This window comes from Neovison vison, chromosome 2 (genome assembly GCF_020171115.1).
Source record: "Neovison vison isolate M4711 chromosome 2, ASM_NN_V1, whole genome shotgun sequence".
Classification (NCBI taxonomy): domain Eukaryota; kingdom Metazoa; phylum Chordata; class Mammalia; order Carnivora; family Mustelidae; genus Neogale; species Neogale vison.
The window spans coordinates 227,087,162-227,114,647 of NC_058092.1; the positions used below are offsets into that span (position 1 = coordinate 227,087,162).

Sequence of the window (27,486 nt, forward strand, 5' to 3'; positions counted from 1 at the left end):
CTGCTTCCTCCCAAGATTAAGCTGTCACCTGGGGGAAGGTGATGGCAATATAACCCAAGTTTACAAAAGGAACTTAGGAACAGACTATTGCCCCTGCTTTCCCCTTCAACTTTGAGAAATGTGAGAGACTTAAGAACGTCCATGCTTTCTGTATCAAATCCCTAGAAACAGTGGTCTTTACTTTTTAATCTTTTGACCAGTGATACAGTAACAAAAATCAAACAAGATAAAAGTTTATAGTGAAAAGTCTGACTCTCACCTTCACCCCCCGTCCATCACCAATCCAGTTCCCTCTCTTATACCCTGTAAGAATTTTTACTGGTTTCTCGTGTGTTCTTTCAGAGATTCATTACACAGTTCTTCATTAAAACAAAGTAAGATACAAACACACACTGTAATGCTTTTCTTTGTACCAGCTATCTCAATCCAACACGACCTAAATAATGCCTGACTACACTTGCTCAGTGCCTTCATGAGCTCTTTGGCTCAAGGCTGATAGCAAAGCTTTAAGCAAGCAGTATCTCAGATAAAGCAAAAGAATGGTGAACAAAGGAGACAACAATAGCTATAGTTAAATAGCCACAACCAACAGACATATAACCAATCTATAACCTCACCAGCAACATTAAAGCAAAAGAACTAGTTTTTAAAAATCCCTAGCACACTCTAAAATGAATAAATAAAATCTAAAAAAAAAAAAAAAAAAAAAAGCGGAGGGGGTCACCTGGGTGGTTCAGATGGTTAAGTGTCTGCCTTCAGCTCAGGTCATGATCTCTGGGTCCTGGGATCGAGTCCCATGTCAGGCTCCCACCTTAGCAAGGAGTCTGTTTCTCTTCTCCCTGCCTCTCCCCCTGCTTGTGCTCTCTCTCTCTCTCAAAATGAATAAAATCTTTAAAAATTAAATAGAAATAAATAAAAATTCCTAGCACATTACCTCTTTATTACACATCATCTACATCATAGTAAACAAATGTATGCTGAATAAATGAATAATAAATCTCCTTCAAGGCTATCTTTGAAGGTTTGGGAAAGGGTAGATGACTAGGTAGATACAGGAGAGTTAAGAAATTTTGTCCAAAATTGCCCTTTTAATGTATAAAAGTTGCTGTGACTATTTTGGAAAAGATAATCCAATGGTATGATTGTGATTCTACAAGAAATGTGAATCTACAAGAAAATTAACTGAAAGAAAAAAAGAAAGATCTGGTCAAAATTTCCTTAGACACAGATCACTTGAAAAATGTCCTTCCTAATGTTAATATGACAAACCCTAATCATAATTAGATATTTAATACTCATGCTTACATACCATATTAGCTTTAGCCAATTCAAATTCAGACTTGTGTAGAGCTATGTTTTTACTATATATGTCATTTTACTGTATACTACAGTCCCTTTTACAAAATCTACAGCATATTTAATCTTTCTTTGCTAAAAGAATTCCTTTTCAGTCTTTCTGACATGAAGCTGTACAATACTGAATCACTACAAGACAAAACAAAAAAATCTTTAGCACACTATTAGTATGCTTAAAATTAACCTATTAGCAACGACACAAATATATTAGGTACAACATATAACTGTGTACCCAGGCACTTGTTTTTATTATGGGCTGGAAATAAAAATAGAAGTGATAAGAACCAAATAAGTGGTACAAGCAAGAGTCAGAAATGTAGCACAAGGACAGTATACTTGAAATAATCAGGAGACGCATTAGAGAGGCAGCTACTGAAGTGGATCAAGAAGTGTGGTTTCAAGGAGCACAAAATGGGGTAGGGCCTTCAGCCTGGAAAACAGTGGGGAGTCAAGACAAGAAGCTTAGTATGGTGAAATATCTGCTCCATGGCCCACATCCAGCCCCCTGCTTGTTCTTGCATAGCCTATAAACTACCAAAGATTTTTACATTTTTTTTTTTAAAGATTTTATTTATTTATTTGACAGAGAGAGATCACAAGCAGGCAGAGAGGCAGGCAGAGAGAGAGAGGAGGAAGCAGGCTCCCTGCTGAGCAGAGAGCCCGATACGGGCCTCGATCCCAAGACCCTGAGATCATGACCTGAGCCGAAGGCAGTGGCTTAACCCACTGAGCCACCCAGGCGCCCAGATTTTTACATTTTTAAAATAATTGAAAAAAATTAAAAGAATATTTTATGACACACAAAAATTATGAAATTCCTATGTACAGGTTTATGGGTACACAGCTTTACCATGCACTGTCTATGACTGCTTTTATACTATATGGCTGAGCAACAGAGACTGTGTGAATCATAAAGCCTAAAATATTTACTATCTCTGGCCCTTGAGAGAGAAAGTTTGCCAACATCTTCCTTTCGGAAAGCTCATGTGGCTGAGGCACTATGAGTGAGGGATCGAGAGGACAAAGAATCCAGAGAGGCAAGAGTTGCATGCAGGCCACAGCAAGGATTTGGGTCTATATTTTAGTAACAGGGAAGCCATGAAAGTAAACAGGAAAGTGACAAGAAGGTTTGAATTTTAAAAAGTTAGTTCTGGTGATTATATTGTTAACCAGTATTAGAAAAGTAAGAAGGTTAGCGCAGTAAGTAGTTTAAGCAAGATAATGAACACAGTTTAGACTACAGGGCAGGCAAAGTAAAATAAGGAGGCTGGACAAGATTATTTCTGAGATCCCTTTCAGCTCTAAAATTTTAAGAATCACAGAGGTTTCTAAATATTTCTAATTGGTATTTCCAATTATCACATACAAGTCTCAAAAATATTATACTATAAACAGCTCTCCAATGGTTAGTAAATTAGAAATATGCCAAAAGAGCATAAAGCATCTAACAAGTTTGGAAATTACTGAGGAACAAACGATCCTCTCCATTAGAAGAGGTAAAGGATCTGTACTTGAGGAACTACAGAACACTCATGAAAGAAATTGAAGACACAAATAGATGGAAGACCATTCCATGCTCTTGGATCGGAAGAATAAACATTGTTAAAATGTCTATACTGCCTAGAGCAATCTATACTTTTAATGCTATTCCGATCAAAATTCCACCGGCATTCTTCAAAGAGCTGGAGCAAATAATCCTAAAATTTGTATGGAATCAGAAGAGACCCCGAATCGCTAAGGAAATGTTGAAAAACAAAAATAAAGCTGGCGGCATCACGTTACCTGATTTCAAGCTTTATTACAAAGCTGTGATCACCAAGACAGCATGGTACTGGCATAAAAACAGACACATAGACCAGTGGAACAGAGTAGAGAGCCCAGATATGGACCCTCAACTCTATGGTCAATTAATCTTTGACAAAACAGGAAAAAATGTACTGTGGAAAAAAGACAGTCTCTTCAAAAATGGTGCTGGGAAAACTGGACAGCTATATGTAGAAGAATGAAACTCGACCATTCTCTTACACCGTACACAAAGATAAACTCAAAATGGATAAAAGACCTCAACGTGAGACAGGAATCCATCAGAATCCTAGAGGAGAACATAGGCAGTAATCTCTTCGATATCAGCCACAGCAACTTCTTTCAAGATATGTCTCCAAAGGCAAAGGAAAAAAAAGCGAAAATAAACTTTTGGGACTTCATCAAAATCAAAAGCTTCTGCACAGCAAAGGAAACAGTCAAAAAAACAAAGAGGCAACCCACGGAATGGGAGAAGATATTTGCAAATGACAGTACAGACAAAAGGTTGATATCCAGGATCTATAATGAACTCCTCAAACTCAACACACATGAAACAGGCAAACACATCAAAAAATGGGCAGAAGATATGAACAGACACTTCTCCAATCAAGACATACAAATGGCTATCAGACACATGAAAAAATGCTCATCATCATTAGCCCTCAGGGAGATTCAAATTAAAACCACATTGAGATATCACCTTACACCAGTTAGAATGGCCAAAATTAACAACACAGGAAACAACATGTGTTGGAGAGGATGTAGAGAAAGGGGAACCCTCTTATACTGTTGGTGGGAATGCAAGTTGGTGCAGCCTCTTTGGAGAACAGTGTGGAGATTCCTCAAGAAATTAAAAATAGAGCTTCCCTATGACCCTGCAATTGCACTCCTGGGTATTCACCCCAAAGACACAGATGTCGTGAAAAGAAGGGCCATCTGTACCCCAATGTTTATAGCAGCAATGGCCACGGTCGCCAAACTATGGAAAGAACCAAGATGCCCTTCAACGGATGAATGGATAAGGAAGATGTGGTCCATATACACTATGGAGTATTATGCCTCCATCAGAAAGGATGAATACCCAACTTTTGTAGCAACATGGACGGGACTGGAAGAGATTATGCTGAGTGAAATAAGTCAAGCAGAGAGAGTCAATTATCAATGGTTTCACTTATTTGTGAGCATAACAAATAGCATGGAGGACAAGGGGTGTTAGAGAGGAGAAGGGAATTTGGATAAACTGGAAGGGGAGTTGAACCATGAGAGACTATGGACTCTGAAAAACAATCTGAGGGGTTTGAAGTGGCGGGGGGGGTGGGAGGTTGGGGTACCAGGTGGTGGGTATTATAGAGGGCACGGATTGCATGGAGCACTGAGTGTGGTGAAAAAATAATGAATACTGTTTTTCTGAAAATAAATAAATTGGAAAAAAAAAGAATGCTTTCTAAAATATGGTTTATATTTTATACTTGTCCTGGAAAGGTCAAGTTTTATAAAATTTATGATTAAAGATTTACAGGTCATATGTAATAAATTAACACAAAGGGGGAACAAACACAAACATGCTTAAATATATTTTCACTGCACTTTTCCCCCATAATGTAGCAATGGGGAAACAAAGAACATACCTGCTACATTCTAACAATGTAACTTTAAGGCGGCCTTCAGTGAGTGCCCATTGTTGTATATGGATTTGTTCTTCTTCATCTTCTTCAAATCCTTGCGAAGTTTGGAATGGAAAAAACGGCTTAAACCTGAGGAAAGTAAAGATAAGTCTAAATTTTTGGACAATACACCACAGTTTAAAGAGTAGTAGTAACAAAACCTACCTGAAACATAAAACAAAAACCTAATACTGCATGAGCTTTAAAAATCCAAAGCCTATCATACATGCTCCCCTACAACTGGCAGTGGATGGTATCTCCTCTATGGCACCCAGCCCTCCTGTGGTTTTTTTTTTGTTGTTGTTGTGTTTTGTTTTCTTTCTTTCTTTCTTTCTTTTTTTTTTTTTGGCATCCCCTCACTGACAAGGCACAACACTTATAAAAAACAAAAAGAAAATCAAAAGACCACCATTAGGCCCTGAAACTTGGGTGGGACAGAATAGTGATTCTTTCTGGTCCAGAAGGCAAGAGTGTTTGTACAGTGTAAGATCAAAATTCAGAATACCGTGTTCCTGGAAACAATATAATTCACAGTAATTTGTACATGATAATGATTAATAACAACTAATGGTGGCAAAGGTATTCGTCAGAATTGTCCACTACTTGTCAGGCAGTGTGCTAAGAGCTTCCCAAGCTTTTTCTCATGTAATGCTCACAAACCTGGGAGGATGACAGAATTAGCTTCCCTTTCCAGATGAGAATAGTGAGCTCCCTAAGTTAAAGGATTTGTTCAATGTTACACAGTGGGTGGCAAAACCAAAACTCAAGCTAGTCTGACTCCATCAAAGCCTAAACACCTCAGTTACCTATGAATAATTCAGGCCTATATATGCTGCTTCTTCAATACTCTGGGTTTCATGGAGACACTTGTGTTGAGTTATGAACTATAGCCTTTAAAAACTTTAATTTGAAATATAATCCATACTCCTTCATTAAAGCAAAGGACAAGGAAAACGAAGAGAAAATTGGGCTCAGGGGTGGGGAGCCTACAATTTTCAATTTACCTTACACACGGTCACCAGACACAGCAGCTTCAATGGCTTCTCACCAACCACACACAATAAGAGACCATCAAAGTTTTTGGTTTCATATTCAAAGTCCACCACGATTAATCTTTCTAATGGCATTTTTCCTTATGAAACCTTCTGGGGCGCCTGGGTGGCTCAGTAGGTTAAGCCTCTGCCTTAGGCTCGGGTCACGGTCTCAGGGTCCTGGGATCAAGCCCCGCATGGGTCTCTCTCTCAACAGGGAGCCTGCTTTCCCCGCCCCTCTCCCGGCCTGCCTCTCTGCCTACTTGTGATCTCTTTCTCAAATAAATAAATAAAATCTTAAAAAAAAACCAAAACCTTCCTATCTAGAAAGTATAGTCACCTCATGTACCCTGAAGATATTATGCACATTCCTGCTTTCAGGTCTTTTGAACTAACTGAATGTTTTCCCTACTTCTCAAAGCCTAGCCAAATCCTAAATGCTTTTTATAATCGGCTTTAGGTCAGAGCACACACTGCCTTCACTCTTCTTTATTTTGTAGTCATTTAAATTGCTGTGCATTTATGCCTTGAAATCTCAAATGTGACTTACACTGTTTGTAACTCTCATGCACACAATCAGGACTCAAGTATGTGTTGAGCTGATTTATAAAAATCCAACACTAAAAATGAAATAAACATTTAGAATATATTACTAGCTTACTATAGTTTATACTGAAAGATATTGATAGCAGGGAGAAATACTGTTTTACAGTTTCCTAATCAACAGGATCAAAGGAAAAACTTTAGGTAAAGATAAGTAGGTATATAAACAAATATTCAGTGCTTTTATCCTGCCTCTGAATTAGCGGGAAGGCAGAAAGTCCTTCTCAATTCCTGAATTTGCATTTGAAGTAATTTGATTCAAACTGGCACCGAATGTTTAAAAGGAAAAAAATTAGGAACTAAATCCATTATTACTACATTATTGTAATTGAGTGCTTGTAACACACATGTCTTATGGCTCCTACAGAACACATCAATGTCACTCATAAAACATTACAAAGATCACTATACTATATACAACCAACTTTGAATATAACAATCCAGCTAAATCATAGCTGCTCTATGAATCAACTTTTCTTGTTATATATAAACTTAAAATTCAATAAAAACATTTCCCACAGGTGTGTGACTTCAAGGTTCTATGGAATTAAGTCTAACTTGATTTATTAATGCCTCTAGCATCGTTTGCTAAAAGTGTTTATGCACAAAAGTACACTAAAATCACAAAACTGAATTCCATTTAATAATAACACACTAAGGGGGCGCCTGGGTGGCTCAGTGGGTTAAGCCGCTGCCTTCGGCTCAGGTCATGATCTCAGGGTCCTGGGATTGAGTCCCGCATCGGGCTCTCTGCTCAGCAGGGAGCCTGCTTCCTCCTCTCTCTCTCTGCCTGCCTCTCTGCCTTCTTGTGATCTCTCTCTGTCAAATAAATAAATAAAATCTTTAAAAAAAAAAAAAAGAGAGAAAGTCATTTAAAAAAAAAATAATAACACACTAAGATAAAGCTATTTGTTCACCAAGCTACTAAATAAAATCCACATATTCACATTCTCTAAGGATACTTTGCTTTTCAAAACTTTTAAGTCCAAGGCTTTAATTTAAGATCCCCAAACCATACAGAAATCTAAACAATAAGGCAGGCTACCCCTTCCTTTTACCTCCCTATCCTACCACATTATCCTTCCAGAATTTATGAACCTTTTCTCCTGTTAACCTATTGACTTAAAAATGTCACTGTTTTCTCATTCAAGTTCCCTGAACAAGCTACTTGTACTTCCTCCTGCAGAAGCCTTAGAAATCCAACCCAGAAAGATCAACTTCTGAAATGAGAGAGCTCCACAGACCCCCTCTTCAATAAAACTGGTGGAAATTACTAAAATAAAAACAAAACCAGAAAGAAAACACATAAAGCTTCTGAAATGTCCCTAAGGGTAAACAGCAAAGGAAGGAACTTATATTCAAGAAACTTTACAAAAATTTGGTAAGAATTTGGTGCCTACACCAAGATCGCTCCCTCCAACGAGCTCAGCAAGGAAGAGATTCTCTGTAAACTGCTGCAGCCAAGACAGGCGGTCTCACCCCCAGCTCCCAGCCGAAGAGAGTCACAGTGCCTTCCTAAGACTTCCTAAGATCAAGTTCAGCAGTGTTTCTCATTCGGCCTTCTGCTTCCTAGTACTGAGGCTGAATTCCAGGCAGGTCTAGTCAAGGGATGGGAGCTCCCTTCCTTGACCCTGCCCCCATCTGTGGAAGGGAGGTTTCACCTTGGGCACAGCACCCTGATCATTTTGCTCTGGCTCATGATGCAATGGGTCTGTGTCAAGAGAGGCAAGCCTAAAGTACCTCAGGCTGCTGCCCCCCCCACCTCACACCCGTTTCTAGAGTGGGGGTGTCACAGAGAAGCTTGCCACTGTTCCCACCCCCATCTCCAGAACTCTGGCTCAAAATATTTGCTAAGGGGGCTGGAAATGGAAAGGCACACTGTAAAACATAAAAAAACCTCCTCATCTCTTCCCGAAGGAACTAAGAAGCCTAAACCTAAGTGTGCTCTTAAGAACAATGGAGGTTATGGGGCGCCTGGGTGGCTCAGTGGGTTGGGCCGCTGCCTTCGGCTCAGGTCATGATCTCAGGGTCCTGGGATCGAGTCCCGCATCGGGCTCTCTGCTCAGCAGGGAGCCTGCTTCCCTCTCTCTCTCTGCCTGCCTCTCCATCTACTTGTGATTTCTCTCTGTCAAATAAATAAATAAAAATAAAAATCTTTAAAAAAAAACACTTCTTTAAAAAAAAAAAAGAACAATGGAGGTTATGATGTCAGGCAACTGGAGGAGATTCATGGATTTAATGAAGATATAGCCTATAATAAAGGCTGCCTAGTTTACAGGAAATAAGACAGCTGGGTGATGTCTCCAGGGGTCAGAACAAGTATCAAATACAGACCTCAGAAATTATTCCTTCAAAGAAGCCATAATTTGACTGGATTAGATGGCAGAACAATATATGCCCTAGGGTACTGGTGAAAACAATAGGCACAATGGGGGTGTAGGGTAGACTTCACTAAAATAACCCAGGCAAGCACTAAAAAACAAATAAATAATAAAGCCTGAGGGGGAACCAGTGCTCAAAGTTGCTATAATATTATCTAAAATATTTAATTTCCAACAAAAATTGTGAAAAATGCAAAGAATCAGGAAAGCAGATTTCTTTCTGACCCATAAAGCAGAAAACAGGCAAAACAAACTGCCAGTGAAAATGACCAGGTGTTGGATTTAACAGAAAAAGATTCAAAATAGCCATCACAAATATGTTCACAAAAAATTTTAATACCATGATTAAAGAGGTAAAGGAGGTGTTATGCCAATGTCATATCAAATAGAGAATATCAATAAAAATATAGGAATTATGTATATTAAAAAAAAAAGAAAGTGGGAATTCCAGAGCTGAAAACTAACAACTGAAATAAATTTACCAAAAGGGCTCTCAACCATAAATATGAGCTGGCAGAAGAAAAGACCTAGTGAATTTGAAGACAGAGCAACAGAGGTTATGCAAGCCAAAGAACAAAGAGAAAGAAGTATAAAGAAAAATGAACTAACCCTTAGAGAAATGTGGGAGATCATTAAGTACACCAACACACACATAATGGGAATGCCAAAGAGAAGGAAGGAGAGGGGAGAGGAGGAGAGGGAGGGGAGCAGAACAAATAGTAAAAGAAATAATAGAGGCTGCCAGTAAGCCCTAAAGCCACAAATTATATGATTCCATTCATATGAAAATCCAGAATAGAGAATCTATAGAGACAGAAAGTACATTAGTACTCACGGTTGGAGCGATATGAAGGTTAGGAAGGGAATAGCTGAAGGATAGGGGGTTTTATTTTTGAGGTGAGTATCTGTGAATATACTAAAAATCATTGAATTGTAAGCTTTCAATAGGTGAATTTTATGGAATATGAATTATACCTGAATAAAACTGTAAAGAGAAAACCGAACCCAGTTTACCCAGAAAGAATTTCTTTTTGTAGCTTTGGTATATAAATATTTGGTTAGAATTATCTGATTAAATAAGAAAAAAAGGATAAAATAACTTATAGCCCCTTTTAAGGCTTACAAAAAAAACAAAGATTTATTAAACAGTTACCAGATCACATGTTGACTAAAAGCCACTTATTTGCTCACTTAATCCTTACAACCACCCCAAAACTGGGCATTCTAAGGTCTAACTAGGTCTTAGAGGTCTCACAAATACTATACACTGAAGCCAAAACTGGAACTTATATTAGTCTGCTAGGGCTGCTGAAACTGTGTGGCTTAAAAAATAGAAATTTATTTTCTCATAGTTCTGGAGGCGGAAAGTCCAAGGTACCAGGTTAAGGTACCAAGAGGTATGGTTTCTGGTAAGGTCTCCTCTGCTTGCAGACAGGCACCTTCTTGCTGTGTCCTCTCATGGCTTTTACTCTCTACACATACTCCTGATGTTTCTTCCTCTTCTTATAAGGACACTGGTCCCACTGAATTAAGGCTCCAACCTTATGACCTCACTTAACCTTAATTACCTCAGGAAAGGCCCTACCTCAAATACCATTACACTGAGGGTTAGGGCTTCAACACAGGAATTTTGGGGGACCCAATTCAGTCCACAACAGAACTCCAATATAACTCCTGAGCCTAGTCTATAGTTCCTGAGATTGGTTTGATTGCCACCCAGTTTTCTGCAGGAATAATGCACTAAACCTGGTCTGAAGGTACCCAGCAAGGACACTCATAGTCTCACATATATTATTGTTCTTGATCCACAAAGCAACATGGTGAAGCACAGCTGCAAACTGTTTCTTCATTTCACACAGATAAGGAAACAAGTTCAGAAGAAAAGAGACTGCTGGAGACTGCTTCCTTTATTACAAAGTTGCATGAAAATAAATGCCAGCAAAATGAGGGCATAAAGCAAGAAAGAAGAAAAAACAGTGGATCCAAGTCCAGAAAGCAAGGACATCCTACACTCCGAAGACAGGTATGTGCCAAGCCATGAGAGAAGTCTGGTCTGGAACAGGTGAAGAAGGCTCCAAGAAGACCTCTAGGAAATAAGGGGAATGGACAAGAGAGGCAGAAGGAATGAGAGGGGAGGTTAATTTTTCATTTAAATCTTGAAAATTTGGCTAAGACAATTAGGTAAAAAATAAAGAATCCAAACTTAGTTTTAGGGACATACTGCCTTGAATGGCACAAAGACTTTTAAATTAGAATATAGAGAAAGAAACATAAACCTGCATATTAGGTAGCTCTGCAATAAAGAAAAATTATACAGAGTAACAATGTAAACACACAGACTAGTCAAGGAAGACAACTCTGAACAGAACATAAATGTCATCAGTTACATAGAAATAAGCATCTAGTTCAATTTATGTATTGAAAACAATGATATAACTAGCTTAAGAGGGGTGCCTGGGTGGCTCAGTCAGTTAAATGTCTGCCTTCAGCTCAGGTCATGATTCTAGGTCCCAGGATGAGCCCTGCATCAGGTTCCCCACTCAACAAGGAGCCTGTTTCTCCCTCTCCCTGATGCTTCCCCTACCTGTGCTCTCTCTTGTCAAATAAATAAATAAATAAAATTCATTTAAAAAAAAAAACAAAAAACAAACAAACCTGGATTAGGAGAAGGTAGAGGGAAGGTAAGAGAGGGTTTCACCTAGCTAAATCCTTACCTACCTCGGAAAGAAGTTAATCAACAGACAATGTCTGAAATTGTTAAATCAAAAACCACAATACAACACTGTCGAGCAACAAACCATAATTAATTAGCAAAGTTAACTTTACCAAGTCCTTACTGTATAAAAAGCATGACATTTATTAATTATTATAAGTCTATGAGATGAATACCATAATTCCCATTTTGTAGATGAGGAAATGGAGATGCAGAAGTTAAGCAGCTTGGGGCTATACAGTTAGTAAGCAGTGTAGCCGAAGTAAGAATCTAAGCAGTCAGGCTCCCAAATCTGTGTTCTTAATCAGAGCCTCTTAAAAGCTGTTAAAAACAGAAACAGTGGGGGGGCACCTGGGTGGCTCAGTGGGTTAAAGCCTCTGCCTTCCCCTCAGGTCATGATCTCAGGGTCCTGGGATCGAGCCCCACATCGGGCTCTCTGCTCAGCAGGGAGCCTGCTTCCTCCTCTCTCTCTGCCTGCCTCTCTGCCTACTGTGATCTCTGTCTGTCAAATAAATAAATAAAATCTTAAAAAAAAAACAAAACAGAAAGTTACAAATGGTTGCTTCTGGAGAGTATGACTTAAGTGGGGAAAGTAGAGGGTTTAGGGAAGTGACTGCTGACTTTCAGTTTAAGTCCTTTTTTATCCGATTTTTAAATTACGTACATTAACTAAAATGAAAAAAAAATATCAAGTGCTGGAGAAGATGTGAAACTGCTAGTGTAGACTATCAGAACTACTCTGAAAACTCTGTGGTAATATTTGCTAAACCTGAAGAGATACATAACCTGTGACCCAGCAAACCTACTTCTAGATATAGCCAGTAGAAATGCCCACAAATGTATAACAATAATCATAACAGCACTATCCAATGGTTCCTCAAAACCAGAAGGGATAAACCAAGGGATAAACTAAGGTACACAGTGGAATACTCCACAGCAAATACAACAAACTACCACCATACACAATGGCATGGATTTATTTCACAAATATACTGCTGCACTACGTAAAGAATCTAGAAAAACAATGAGTGCATACAGTATGGCTCAATTTATATAAAGTTCAAAAACAGATAAATAAAACCAACCCTAAAGCAATGGTGGTAGATGTAAAGATAGTAGCTACTTTTAGGCATAACAGGGAGGGTAGTGACTGGTAATATTCTATTTGCTTGTTCTGAATGCTCTTCTGTTCACTTTGTATCTTCTGTTCACTTTGTAAAAATGCACTGAACTGAATTTTATAATTAGTGCACATTTTAAGGGGTTAGTTGTATTTCTATAGAAGTTTAAAAGAAATACCATGTTTAATTTGAAAATGTACATTACTTTGGTAACATTTTAAAAATATGCAGTATTTCAATTTTACACCTACAAGAGAAGCCAAGCCTTCTTCTGCGGATCTGAATCTTTTTTAATGTCTAAAATACTTTTTTTCTCTAAGATGTTTTTTCAAGAATGCTCTAGAAGCACCCTGAACGCCAGCTGGTGACATCTCCATCACATGGCAGCAGTAAAACTGTTTGCAAACACTGTGATCTTTAGAGAAAGAGGGTTTACTACAAACCCAATATAAAAATAGTCTGAGGTCTAAATCTACTCTTGACTTCAGCATGGGCTTGTGTGTCTTTGCCAAAATAATAAATCTGCTCGTTTTCAGCTCAATAAAAGGAAAATTTTACTAACAATTAGAGCAAGTAAAAAAAAAAAAAAAGGCACAGCTATTTCACTGCACTGCATACTTTCTACCTCTAGAAATACTCAGACCGAAGCTGGACAAGACCTTGTCAAGGAGGGAGGGTGTTATGAAAACAACACAAAAGTCAGAATCACAGAATCCCAACTCTTAGAGATTTGTTTCAAAATAATCAGGGGGAGGGAGGTGTGGGGACATAGAGATGGTCAAAAGTGGCCATAAATTAATGACTGCTATGGATTACGGGGGTTTACTGAACTATTCCCTTAACTTCTGAGTAAGTTTGAAATTTTCCATAATGGAAGAATTAAAAGGGCTTTTTTTTTTTCCTGCACATTAAAACAACTTCAGTTCTCTCCTCCTGTCTCCCTTCTCTTCCATACTTTTTATTTTTATTTATTTATTTTTTTAGCAACATCATTTGCTCTCACTGTTTCTCCAAGTTCTACATATTGATGCCTAAAAGTAAATTAGACACCTTTTCTTCAAACTTGCTCCCTTCTATTTTCTTACTGGCACTGTGGATTTCATAGACACTGGGGAACCTGCAGTTACACTCTACTCTTTCCCTTCTTACGACTGATCAGTTCCACCTCCATTCCCCTCTATGGTATTGCTGACATGTCTCTTCCACTGTTGGTTCGTGTTGCCCCCCTAGCCTGGCTCAGATTTTCACTGGTTACTTAGAAGATTGTGATTTCCCGAATTAGGTTTCTTCTTCTTAAAAAGAGTATTTTTAAAATCCCAAACAAAAGCCTGCTGTTTGTTTTTTTTTTTAAATAAAAAACTACATCATAGGACTATTACAAGACTTAGAGAATTCACACATGTGAAACACCTAGTGGAGTTCCTGTCGTGTAACAGACACACAAATTCTGGTTTTCTTCCAAGTCTTATCAAACTGGCTTCCCCTTTGCCTCACTGGATCCCTAAAGTTAAGCATACAATGTCCTGATTCCAGTTCCTTTGCTATTTCTCCCACCAACACTATACTTCTATCCCATCCCCCTGTGTCCAAAGATAAACAAACTACCCTTTAGCTGGTCAACTCCAATGTCATCTCATCCCTTTCCACAAATGTGCTTACTTAAGAATAGAAGAGACCAAAGTCAGGCATTCTGACTAGAGTCTTATTTCATGCTCAGGTATACAAACAACAGCAGAGCAAGCAGCTCTCAAGAGGCAATTGGGAACTCTGTGTGGTTTTTACCTTTCAGTCCAACAGTCTTGGCTCTCTCAAATTAGGAACTAAATAATCTAAATGTGCTCCAAATTCTCCTAAACGAAATACCTAAACTAGATAAAGCAGGGGTGATCATTTTCAAAATGTTTCATTCATTATTCTTCATAGTATTCTTTAAATAATGAATTCCCCTGCTGCATATAAGTATCATTACAAAACCTCAATTCACTATAACTTTTCTGGCACACATTATTATACAAAGTATGGCATACCAACACAAAACTACATACAAGCTAGAGAGAAAACAAAGTATGAGTGGTTCAAAATACTCTTAATTTTCTGTATCAGTAAACCATGAAACTAAATTACAAATTTTCAATTTTACTTAAACAATTTGATTGATACATTACAAATTCATGCACCAAATTCCTCCATGTTTACCAAGACTAGTACTGCCATATTGTTTCTCCTGAGAGACTGTTTGCCTGCTAACGATTGTGATCCCATAACTAGTCCCCCCCATGGTAAGCTTCTTCCACCATTCAAATTCTACTTCAAAGCCACCTCTTCTCTGTAAACTATCCCCTCCACCTGGTATCGCTTCCTCACCTGTGTTCTAAAAGCCCTATGTGCTAATCACCCTGTTCACCTATTTCTCTCTAGCTCTCCCTCACGCCAACCCTTCCTCCCAACTAAATTGTTAGCTGCCGGAAGAAAAGAAACATACATGACACCTATTGGAGAATAGTGGGTAAGAGCAGACTCTAGAGCTTGAACAGTTTGGCTTGGAATCCTGTTCTGCCTTGTCTTAGCAACATAGCCATGGGCATACTCTGACTTTAAGCCTCAGTTTCCTCATAGGAAAAACTACAACCAGCTGGCAGAGCTGTTATAAAAATTACATTAAAGAATAAAAAGCAGGGCGCCTGGGTGGCTCCGTGGGTTAAAGCCTCTGCCTTCGGCTCAGGTCATGATCTCAGGGTCCTGGGATCGAGCCCCGCATCGGGCTCTCTGCTCAGCAGGGAGCCTGCTTCCTCCTCTCTCTCTGCCTGCCTCTCTGCCTACTTGTGATCTGTCTCTCAAATAAATAAATAAAAAATCTTTAAAAAAAAAAAAAGAATAAAAAGCAATCAGCATCCCTTACTCCTCAGTTTTTTTTTGACAAGGCAGTTTAAGGCACTGTTGAGCACACAAGTTTTAGAGTCAGTGCTGGGTTTTGAATTTTGTTTCTTACATCTGCTAGCTTTATGACTGGGCAAGCTACTTCAACTTTGAGAGCCTCAGTTTCTTCATCTGTAAAAGTAAGACAATAATTATTACCTATATTATAAGGTTACTGTAAGGATTAGATGAGAAGATTCACATAAAGCATTAGGCACAGGGAGGTGCTCCAGAAATATTTCCTACCAAACTTTCTATTTATCTATTTTAAGGTTGGTCTCCTAGAGACATACCACAGAAACAACTCCTTCCCTTCCAAAAACAACCATTTCAGGAGTCAGCATTCACCAAGTATGATGTTCAAGGTCATAGCTATTGGCCTTCCTTGGAGATTAGATTCCATATGGCTATGATTTCAGTCATTACACCAGTTGATTTTTTAAAAAATTGTGTTCTTTCTGAGAATATCAACTTGCAAGTGCAGGGAAACTAGTAACAGCCAGCATGCCTCCCTACCTCAGGCATTACTCTTCTGCCTCTCCATCATAAAGCTTTATAACTGGAGCATATATTAAAGCTGAATATAGTAAAAGACACTGACTTATGGAAGCCTATGGAGAATTGTTCTATTTATGGAATTCCTAGATGTGTACCATGCTGACAGAGTCTATACTTGGGAAAGTGATTTTAATTCCTGTACTTGTAAGGAGAAAAAAGTACCCATGAATAATTATGAAACTAATAAGAATAAGAACAACAAACACAGTTATAAAAATTTCTTCCCAATCATCCACCTATCTTCTACTTAATACGAAATATTCACTTTTACCCAAACTCCTAATTCTGCACAGAAGAATCAAGATCTAAAATGCCTCACAATTTTCTGATGTGGTTTTAGATATAAACTGTATACACTGAATAAAAGAGTGGTAACAGAGGCCACAGGTCCCTCATAATAGAACTCACCTTTGAGTTCAATGGTAACTGATATCCGATGCATGGGAGAGATACAGTATCAAATGAGATGAACCACTCAGCAACGTAATCCTCCTGAACATGTTTGATAAATCTCCTGTCTTTTTATGTTCATTGCAACTCACACATGAGAGTCCCTTACCATAGCCTATGATCAATAAAAGTGAAATTCTCAGCTTTCACAAAGCAGGGGGAGAAAAGGCAGAACCATTAGAACTGTCCTCAAATCCAAACTCCTACTCCTCTCTACCAGCTCCCCCAACACATACCTTTGAATAAAAGAATACAAAAATTGCTACTTTATTGATTTCTAGCATGTCTGTGAATGATATAATACTTTCATATACATCCTTGATTCTCATGACTCACAACAATGTGTAACACTGTAAGTCTTATTTACATATGAAGAAACAAAGGATGAGGAAGTTCAAGTGGCTTTCATAATCATAACTGCAACAGATTCACTCAAACCTGTGCTCCTTATAACACCAAGATGTAAATACTATAAATCAATTGAAAATAATGTATGTATATAATGTTCATTAAAGCTGACTCAGAGAGTGATACAAGGGGGATATCTCCTTCCCATATGGTAAAAATAAATAACATTAAAGCAGCAGTTTTTTGTATTTTGCTCACAGGACCCCTACACATTTTAAAAAATTAAGGAATATAAAGACTGACTGTTTATATGCTTTATACATACATTTACCACAGTAGAAATTAAAAATAACACTTTTAGGGGTGCCTGGGTGGCTCAGTTGGTTAAGCAACTTTCTTTACAGGCTCAGGTCATAATCCTCTTCCTGGGATCAAGCCACATCCCACCGACAGCTTCCTGCTCAGGAGGGAGTCTGCTTGTCTCTCTCCCTCTGGCACCAAGGTGCCCCCCCAAATAACGTTATTTTAAACAGAAGAATACACAAGCTCACATTACATTTGCTGTCAGGGTGATAACATCATCACACATTATGTAACTCCTGGAAAACCCCACTGTACATTTGTGAAAGAATAAGGCTAAAAAAGGCAAATAGCACTTTTTCTGAATTATTATGAGAATGGTTTTGACATAGTAGACCCATTCCGCAAGGGTCTTGGAGATCCAAAGTGGTCCCTAAGCCACACTCTGAAAACCACTTAAGTTAGAAGGTTAACAGCTATCATGGCAATTCTTAAACTCTAAGTTCTAACCCTCTATCTTACTTTAAGTACATTGTTTCTCAGTACTAGATTAAAAGAAAAAATCTCGAAGGAAGGGGCTGTTTTATTTATTCCCTCTTAGCACTAATTCTCTTTACAGTATATAGTGCCCTGGACAAAGTTTACTTATGAAGTAAACTGAGTCTCTTCTTAAGTCTTAGTGGATGCATAAAGAGAAAACATCTTAAAGCAAAAATTATCACTTCCCAACTACGGTAAAGACATAACCAATGACCTACGTAATACAGATGTCTGATCTTAAGCCAGTTAGATGTATCAAATAGACAAAACTACATTAGAGACATGAAGGAACAGCATAAAATCTAAACAAGAGAAATCAGGAGAAAAGTTAATTCTTTAAGGTTATATAAATGTCCAGCTTTTCCTAATTTTTTCTCTATCCAAATAAAAATAGCACAGCATATCCTGAAACATAAATGGTTTTAATATTATCTGTATCTCTGGTTCTCTTACCTAAAGTTGGAACTTACTAAATTTTTACTTACTATTGTGGTTGCACATTTGAGAGACTCTCTACATGAGACCTCTAAACAAATAAGGTAAGTGAATAATGCCACCTCATAATTACATAATTCCCTTTCCTATGAATTTTTATAACTTTTTATTTTCATTCAGTCTTAAAAATAACAAGTTGCATGACTTGCCTAAAAATACACTAAATCAACAAATCAATAGTAATTCCAGAAGTAAAAGAGAAATTCCCAGCCATCTAATACTGTTGTTGCAGGACAAGAGGCTGAGTTACTTTCGAAAGAAACCTTAACTGCACAAAGTATCCCCAAGGCTCCAATAATTATTACCAGAAAGCCTGGCCTAATAAATGCTTGTTGACTGGCACGATTTTCGAAATAACAAGTCCAAATCCTAAGTCTATAGCACTAAAAAAATCCAAACATTTTGAATAATTTACCCAGATATTTCAAATAAACAATTACTAAAAAAAAAATGGCCTATAATTTAGATAAATTGTATTCATGGGCTTTATTACAGACTAAGACCGTCAGGAATTTTCTCCTTAAATTTGATTAATTTCAACATGCCTGGACTACATAAAATCTGTGCTATCTACCACTTCAGAATTAGTAAATATAAGGACATGCAGTTTGCTACAAACATTTAAATTCTTTCCATGTCAAACTTTAGTCCTGTTTAAAACCCAAAGTTAAAAACTTTAACTGAGAACTAATGATCTTGCCAAATATTAAAATAACATCACCTGTCCTAAATCTTACAGAATATAATACTTACGATAAGAACAAAATGAGATTTTCAGTGCATTATAAAAATGATTATCATACATTGAAATTAGTTATGACAGATGGCTCTTACTTTAGCCACAGCAAGTTTCACAGAACTAAAAGCTTTGAATTATTTACTTGCTTGACCAAATAACTAACGTAGCAAGACTGTGTAGTCAGCAACCACGATCGTCCTTAGTAATGAGTAGGGGTATAACTGAGTATTTATGAAAGACTATTGTGTGAAAAAGACAGTAAGCACACAACACAAACACCAGGTGCACTATTTAGTAGATGTTGATGTCTGCATGAAATAGGCTGTATTTAAGAACAGAACACAGTTATTTTTTAAAATACAGATTTCTGTAGCCAGCTACTAAATAGAAATATGTTCTCATTATTATTATTTAAGATTTTACAGCAAAAAACAATAGTTACTTATAATTGCAGATTATACAGGTACAATATGGGAGTTGATCCTACAGGAAACACCATTTCTAAACATACTGAGGTCACAAATACCTATTTAAATATCTGTATGCATACAAATACTTAATACAAAGGAAAAAGCCCAAACAAAACATTTTTATTGGGCTAATCACAGTATTCTTGTTTGTCTCTTTGCTGAGTAGGCTCCAGGCCCAGTGTAGAGCGCAGTGAGGGGCTTGGACTCACGATCCTGAGATCAAGAGCTGGGATCAAGAGCAGATGCTTAACCAGCTGAGCCACTCAACTGAGGACCCCCTAGTCTTCTGGTTTTTAAGTACATACCAATAAGGACTAATTACGCTGGGCAGAGGGACATTTCTAGCTCTTTTCTCAAAGCTATGCAAACCAAAGCACAGACATCTCAGTACTCCACCCACCATATCGTCACCTCCATTATCCCAACAATACATGAAGAATTCATGGGCTTAAATACCCAATGTTTTGATTAGAGAAGAAAAAAATACCTGTACTAACCATTCTGCTGGTTTCATGAAAATTGATAATTATGTACCAGATTAGTGAAAATTAGTTTTACTGTTACTCTATGTCAGTCCAAGGAAAGGATCATCTATAGTTTACATTGACCTTTCCTAAGAGTGTGAAATTAAAAGCCACAGCTTCTGGAGTGTCAGAGAAGACTGCAAACACATTCGTGTTTTGTTTTTGTGGAAATGAAAGGAGAGCTGGTGCCCCTAAGGTGCCCAAAAGACCTTAACTCAGCACTGTGAATTGCTGGACACTTACAATCAGCATAATCTGTGTGTGTGTGTGTAAAGGGAGGAGGTACTCCTCATCAATATTGATTTTACAATCAGAATTGGGTTACATATCAGCAGCCTAACTGTGTTTATAATAAAGACCTTCTACCGTTTAAAAAAAAGGTTAAATATGTTACATGTATCTGTTTATGAAATTCAAAGAATACAGAGCTCTTTAGAATGAATTCAAAATTCCAGTACTTCAGTTACATAGCTGAGTTCACTTTGTGAAAATTTACCAAGGATACACTTAGGATTTGGACAGTTTCCATCTGCATAGACAGACACACACAGACACACATATGCACACAAACACACACATATATATGTCAATAAAAAGTTAATACAAAAAAAAGTTCTGGCATTTAAAGGGGGAATGTGCTTTCTCATACAGAATAGTCAAAAGATGATATTTCAGCAGGGACATGAAAAATGATAGTGTGAGCTCTCTGGCTATCTGTGGGGAAAACATTTCTAAAGAAAAACCAGGAAAACCCTTGTGATGGGCACATGCGTGGAGGGTGAGAACAGCCAGGAGGCCAGAATAGACTAAGTAAAAGGAAGAGCTATAGAAGATAAGGTCAAAGCTGGAGACATGACCAGGAGTGAAATAAAATGGCGAATGGGATGGGCCTATACAAACTTCCAGGAGGGATATCCATGTCATACTCTTACAAACCAATCTGCAGGGTCACATTTATTATAATGCTCCCTCACTGTATTGTTAAGAAAAGAGGGATAGAAGATGGGAGAGGAAAAGAGAGGAACCTCCTCAGCATGCAAGAGGCCTGAATACGTATCTGAGCAGAGTTATGTGTATACATCAAACTTAACATGGGATATACTGCGGGATGGAATTAAAAGAGAGAGGAGCACATTTTCAATTTTTTTATGTTCCTAAACACTATTTGAGCATTTGCAAAAAATACGGCAAACAAAAAACAAAAAACAACCTGGAGAAACAATCAGAAGAAAAAACTGATTATCTACAAAGATAAGGGTAGAAGATGTTTATGGTATCATTATTTATATTAGAAAAATGAAAAAAATCAGTAAGGAACTGGTTAACTTATAGCACTTCTGATCAATGTATTTCTAAGAATCTGTTAAAACAAATGAAGTCGGTATATTTGAAAAGCAGAGATACAGTAAGCTTTAATGAAAGGGCAAGATGCTAAGAAAGGAATGATCCTGTTTTTATTAATTAATAAAAAATTATCCTATACTTAAGAAAAAGTATGGGAGAATAGTCCCTGAATTTAACCATTTTAAGATATTAAGTAGATTTCTCACTTTGATATTTCATATTTTCTATCTGAATTTTTACAACGAGCTTATCATTCCTTTAAAAGGGGAAACAAGTGTCACCTAGCAAATGTCTGACACATCTTGAGTAATATGTCTGACAGACGTAGGATAATCAATAAATATGTACATTCAATTAGTTACTAAGGGAAGATGCTTTTATTCAGCAGATATCATATATGTGGCATTTAATATCGCCAATTAGATAGATATTATTTCCATTTCCATTCTACAGATACGGAAACTGAGACTAGGGAACATAAGGCCTCTTGTTCAAGGGCTCTTGCTTGGGAGAGTGCTAAAGTCAGGTACATTTTACCCCCAAAGTTCTATCAACTGGAATACACAATTTAAGTACTTCCCTATAGCCTCAACCCAAAAGGATAAAATAATTTCAATAACAGTGACAGTCTCTACTTAGCACGTGTAGTTCCACTCATCTGAAGATAAATAATTAACACATATTCCTCCATTTTCACTGGTACAAGTACAATAAGTATGTGGTTTTATATAAGTCTTAGCAATCTGACAAGAAACATTTTCAAACTAAATTTCTTTAAAACTTGTACTAATAACTAGGTAGTTGCTTTATGACTTTCCAGTGAGGTATGATGTTCTTTGATGCCATGCCAAGTGTTGGTAGGTCCTATGACTCTAGAAATGGAAGAAAGGGATTTAATGGCACTTGTTTCCTGGTGACACTGTTCTGAGAAAAGAGAGAATCTGATAGGAAGAAATGTCAGGTCAATATTTAACTTCTAAACATGGTACTGAGTGGTAGAAACTCTATCTTTGAATGTCGAGTATTCTTACTGAACAACTGATTCAAAAAGCCTCAGCCTGCGATATAGGGAATCTTACTAAGAGGAGAAAAAAAGAGAAAGAGTAACTGGTTACACTTCCTTGGATAGAGATTTTTTAGGAATGCCTGAGCCATATGAGTCCCGTATGCCTTCTAAGAAGGCCAACAAAATTATTAAAGAGTTTAATATTTAACCATGTTAGTTTTACTTATACTTATGGCAACAAAGTTGTATCCTTCTATCTGTGCTTATTACTCAACTTGGAATCTAAGCACCCTGAGTATTCTATAAATTTCATGAAATCACATGAAAATTTGTTTATGCATTTTTCTGCAGAGAGCCACATTTCCCATTAGCTTTCCAAACTCCAAAAAGATAAAACATTCAAAAAAAGTACCTTTCAACATATACGTACCTCTGCTCCTTTTTTGTAGGCATTTAAGCATAGTTTTTGTCTTGTTTTTTTAGAGTTTTTTGTTTAAATGTTTAGAACTTTTTTTTTAACAAAAGGACAGACAGTAAATATTTTATAATCTGTGAGTGCATATGATGTGTCTCACATTCTTCTTTTTCTTTGATTAACTTTAAATGTAAAGTTTAAAAATGTAAAAACCACTCTTAACTCAAAAGGCCTAACACCAGCTTGTTTTAGAGCAACAGTTGTTTACTTCTACAGAAATAACACAGACTATTTTTTTGAGAAAGTCACTAACCTCCTCTGAGTCTCAAGTTTCCACATCTGTAGATACTAAACTCTCCCACACAGTAGTTTTAAGTATTGTGGCAGCAAGTGTACAGAACTGCCCACACAGTCCTTGGCATATAGTTAGCAAACTGATTTTATTATCCTAGCCTGTGCCTCATATGATAGATCATTAGTGATATTTATAACTCAATATTAAGTGTTTGATCAGTGGGTATGCCCCTCCCATATAATCTACTTTATAGTGATCGGCTTTGGTTATTTCCAGAAACTAACTGGGGTCTTCCTGGACAGCCAGCAGATATGCACGTTACTCATTAGAAACTAATAGTCTCCTCATAATTACTCTTCTTCCTTCAATGTGTGAATCGTTTCTAGGGCAGAGATTTAATTTATCAATATGTTATTTTCCATCTAAAGTGTTATAAATGTCCAAATCACAAAAAGGCTTAAGAAAACCCCACTTGAAAAAAGTAAAACCAGAATTAATGGGAGTATATTTAGGTGTACCAAGGACCTAAGGTCACAAAATATTATACGACACATTCATCAGCAGAGATACTGACCTTTCCTCTTTCTGTTCCTCACAAAACGGAAGGTCTCAAATATATCCAAGATGCCATTATAATGAGGTTCAACTATTCTGTTTTCTCCAGAAAGACTAACCAGCTTAAAAGCATGAACTACATTATAACCATTTTAATCCTTCACCACACCTACCATAACACTAGGTACGCTAGTCTTTAGGGAACAGTTATTGAAAATATGTATTTTAAAAACAATTTTATTTATCTAAGACAATGATCTCTCAATTCTGTTTATATAGATATTCATCTGAGAAGCAGGAAAACCAAAGCACAACAGATTAAAAAACTAGCTACTACCACATCATTACTCCAGAACAGCTACAGTGATACAATAATGTCCCTATCTGGACTCTCCCAAAGTATCAAAGGTTATATTTCCTACTGATGTTAGTAAGTAAAACTATAATTCCTACAATCACTAAGGATTTTGGAAGCTATTGTAAAATATTTTCCAACCTAAGACACCCTTTAAGAGTTGTCCACATAAAATGTATGGAAGAGTTAAGTGAATAAATATACTACAGGACACTTACAAATGATTTTGTCAGCTTTCAGTAGATTCACTTTGAAAGTTTTTGAGACATTACTACTCAAACCATCTACACAGGATGGCTGGGTGGCACAGTCAGTTAAGCATCTGACTCTTGGTTTCAGCTCAGATGATGATCTCAGGGTCCTGCGATCAAGCCCTGTGTCGGGCTCACACTCAGAGCGGAGTCTGGTTGAGATTCTCTCTCCCTCTGCCCCTCTCACGTATGTGCTTGCACTCTCTCTCTCTCTAAAACAAATAAATCTTAAAAAAAAAAAAAAACTTTACTTCAAATAATCAGTAAAATGAGAAAGCTATAATTAACGGTATGAGTAAATGTTTTTCTTCCTCATCTCAGAAGACAAAGAAAAAATAATTCAATTACAAACCACATCATACAGTATAAGGCTTTCCAGACCAAGCCTAATTTAGTTCTCTGAAATTAATGGTATACTTAGAGAACACATAGGTAAATAAAAACATGTTAAGAAGCTCTACCTAACTAAATACAATCCAGTCCTTGCCTTTGGTGGGACAGTGGTCCTCCTTGATCTCTAGTCAGCAGGAATATTCAAAAAGTTCCCACAAGTAAAAGAACAGTTATGACAAAAATAGCCATATTCAGAAGATATTCCATGAACATGAAGAGTGAAGTTTCCCCCACATATTTGTTCCACATGCACTCATCAAATTCAAAATCAACAAGTAGATGTCTCCTTATTTGTAGATCAGAGAAGTATTTGTATATAGTTAATGACCCACTTGACATCGAAGCAAAAATCCACCACACTCAACTGAGAAACAGCTACTGTGCACTTACTACCAATGTACTGCAGAGAATGGAAAATGTTTCCAAGGATTCTTAAAAAACTTCTGGTAGAATGATTTTTTTAAAAAAATTCAACATTATATCAAAGTCTTTTATAAAATAAAATTGCTCAATGAAAGTCCCTTGAAAGATAATAATGTTTAAAGAAGGGTAATAATTATCGCCCTTTACTATCCAGTACTTCCCATTTTCACTGATTAGCAACAGTATTACTCCCTATTTAGGAAGGATCTCAAATTCATATGATGCCAGGCCAGACAACTACCATTAGCAAGTAGGTGGGGACTAAAAACCAGGCATAAGAACTTCCTGCAGCTGCTACCAGACCTATTTCTCCAACCTGTTATTGCTATAAGGAATGCAGGCCTGGTGCAACAAGATCATCCAATGTCTTAGAAGAGAAGCCAGTAGTCCAAATCATGCAAAATCTTCCCTTTTAAAAGTACGAAAAGTTCCCTTTTAAATTACGAAATTACGAAACAAACAAAAATACCAAGAGGCCGAATAAAAAGTACCTGCAAACAGAATTTGGCCTTTCAGTATGCAACCAGGGGTAAAACATAGCAATAACAGACTAGGAAGAGAAGCATCAGTAAGAATCTCAAGTAGGTGACTCCCAAATTCTAAACTTCCCCAGACTATTACTCAGATTTCATGTAATCATAAATATTAGTGGTAAACTTTCTTTCCTAAGACTAATTTTTGGGTTAATTAAAAAAAAAAAAAAAAAACTTGGTAGCTCCCCACCAATACTAGTACTTTAATTTACTATTTTAAAGTACACATTTTAGGGAAAAAATTCAAAACAACATTTGAGGGAGATGAACTTAGAATTATATTAATAAGACTAAATTATAATATATGGGAAATGTGTAATATTATAACTCTTTTAAAAATATTATAATGTTTTACAAACTATGTTAGTTGGATAAAATGAAGTGTTAATCATCATAATCCTTAGAAAGCAACCACTTGAATTCCTTGAATCTCTAGATTGAGACATCAGGAACTGGCATTCCTCATAGGCCACCTTCACTTTAGCAACATGAAATGGAAAAATAAATAAAGGGTGGGGAGAAGTAACATTAACTGGCAAGGTATTTCTGTTATATAATAATTAAAGTGCCAAAGGATCCTAAGACTCAATAGAATTTTCTTTACTGCTTTAGCTCTAAGTAGATTAGATGGCTAAAAAGGATAAACTAGCAGACCTTCTATTTGGAAACAAAATCTGCTGGATTAAAAAAGAAATACTATGTGGGGCAGCACCCAAAGATTTAACCTTTAAAGGATCCGCTCTCAAAATTTCCAATGTAAGAAAAAAAATCTTTAGTTACACTCTTCTCAGAGTTCTCAGTTGATCTGTAAAGTTACCTCCATATATATATGTTATATTGATAGTGTACTTTTAAAAAACAAAAAACAAAACGTTAAGAACAAGGTGATAGAGTTAAATGGAAAAAGGTAGCTCTGGCTTTATCAGGGCTGGAATTCACTACGTAACAACTGTGTGACTTTAAGCAAGTTATTTAACTACTCTGAGCACTACTCCCTCGTCTATATAAAAGGGTAAACAACAGCTACTTTAATTCTCATTAAGAGAATTGTGATACATCTTAAATGTATTTTAATTCATTCTCTTAACTGAAATCTGAATCCGCTCCACAACATCAGTAGCTTAAAATACTTCTGGCAAAAGAGCTACACAGAGAAGAGAACTCAACACTTCCTGGAACAGCCCATTTCATCTTCACACTCCTATTATTTTCCTTTACTTACCTAAAATCAGCTGCCTAGTTACTTCAACCTTCCATTAATCAATCACATTCTAGTTAAATCATATTAAGTACTGCTAATTCAGTTCTCATTAAACTTTAGGCTCCACAATGGTTGAGGCTCCACAGTACTGAAGCCCCAACACCTAAACAATGATAAGTACACAGCAGGTGTACAACAAACATTTGCAGATTAAGTGGTAAATTCTGTTAGTTTACTGATTTACCACCGAAATGCCTTCTAATATAAAGAGCACAAACGTGCACATTTCTGGAGGTGACTACTTAATGTCAAAGGTTTAAAATTTGAACTATCATACATAACCAGACACAGGCTACGTTTTTAAAAAAATCTCTTCGGACATAGTAAATGAAAGCAATTTTGCTGTATGTTAAATGGTGATGCTATTCAATGATAAAGTTCCTTCAAAGCAATAAAACCCACTAATGTCTCCATACCTGCTATTCATAATTTCCTTCAGATTTAATTGAATTCCAAGTCTACATTTAAAAAAAAACAAACAAAACCAAGAACCCTCAAAATGATACCCAACTTAACTGCCACCTAATTGTTCTTTGCAGAATAATCAATTCTGCAAATAACCCCCCATATAAGAGCATACTCAAATTTTATTACCTGAAAGTTACCCAGAAAACAGAATACCAAAATCTGTAATTTTTTCTCA

At 36.9% G+C, this 27,486-nt stretch overlaps 1 protein-coding gene across 1 annotated transcript in view; it reads right to left on the reverse strand.

The window, feature by feature from the left end:
- PDZD8 (PDZ domain containing 8) overlaps nt 1-27,486 on the reverse strand; it is an 81,951-nt gene that overhangs the window by 51,874 nt on the left and 2,591 nt on the right. The window contains exon 2 of the mRNA XM_044240606.1: nt 4,788-4,913. Within this exon, the coding sequence (XP_044096541.1) occupies nt 4,788-4,913 (126 nt within the window). The remainder of the gene's footprint in view (nt 1-4,787; nt 4,914-27,486) is intronic.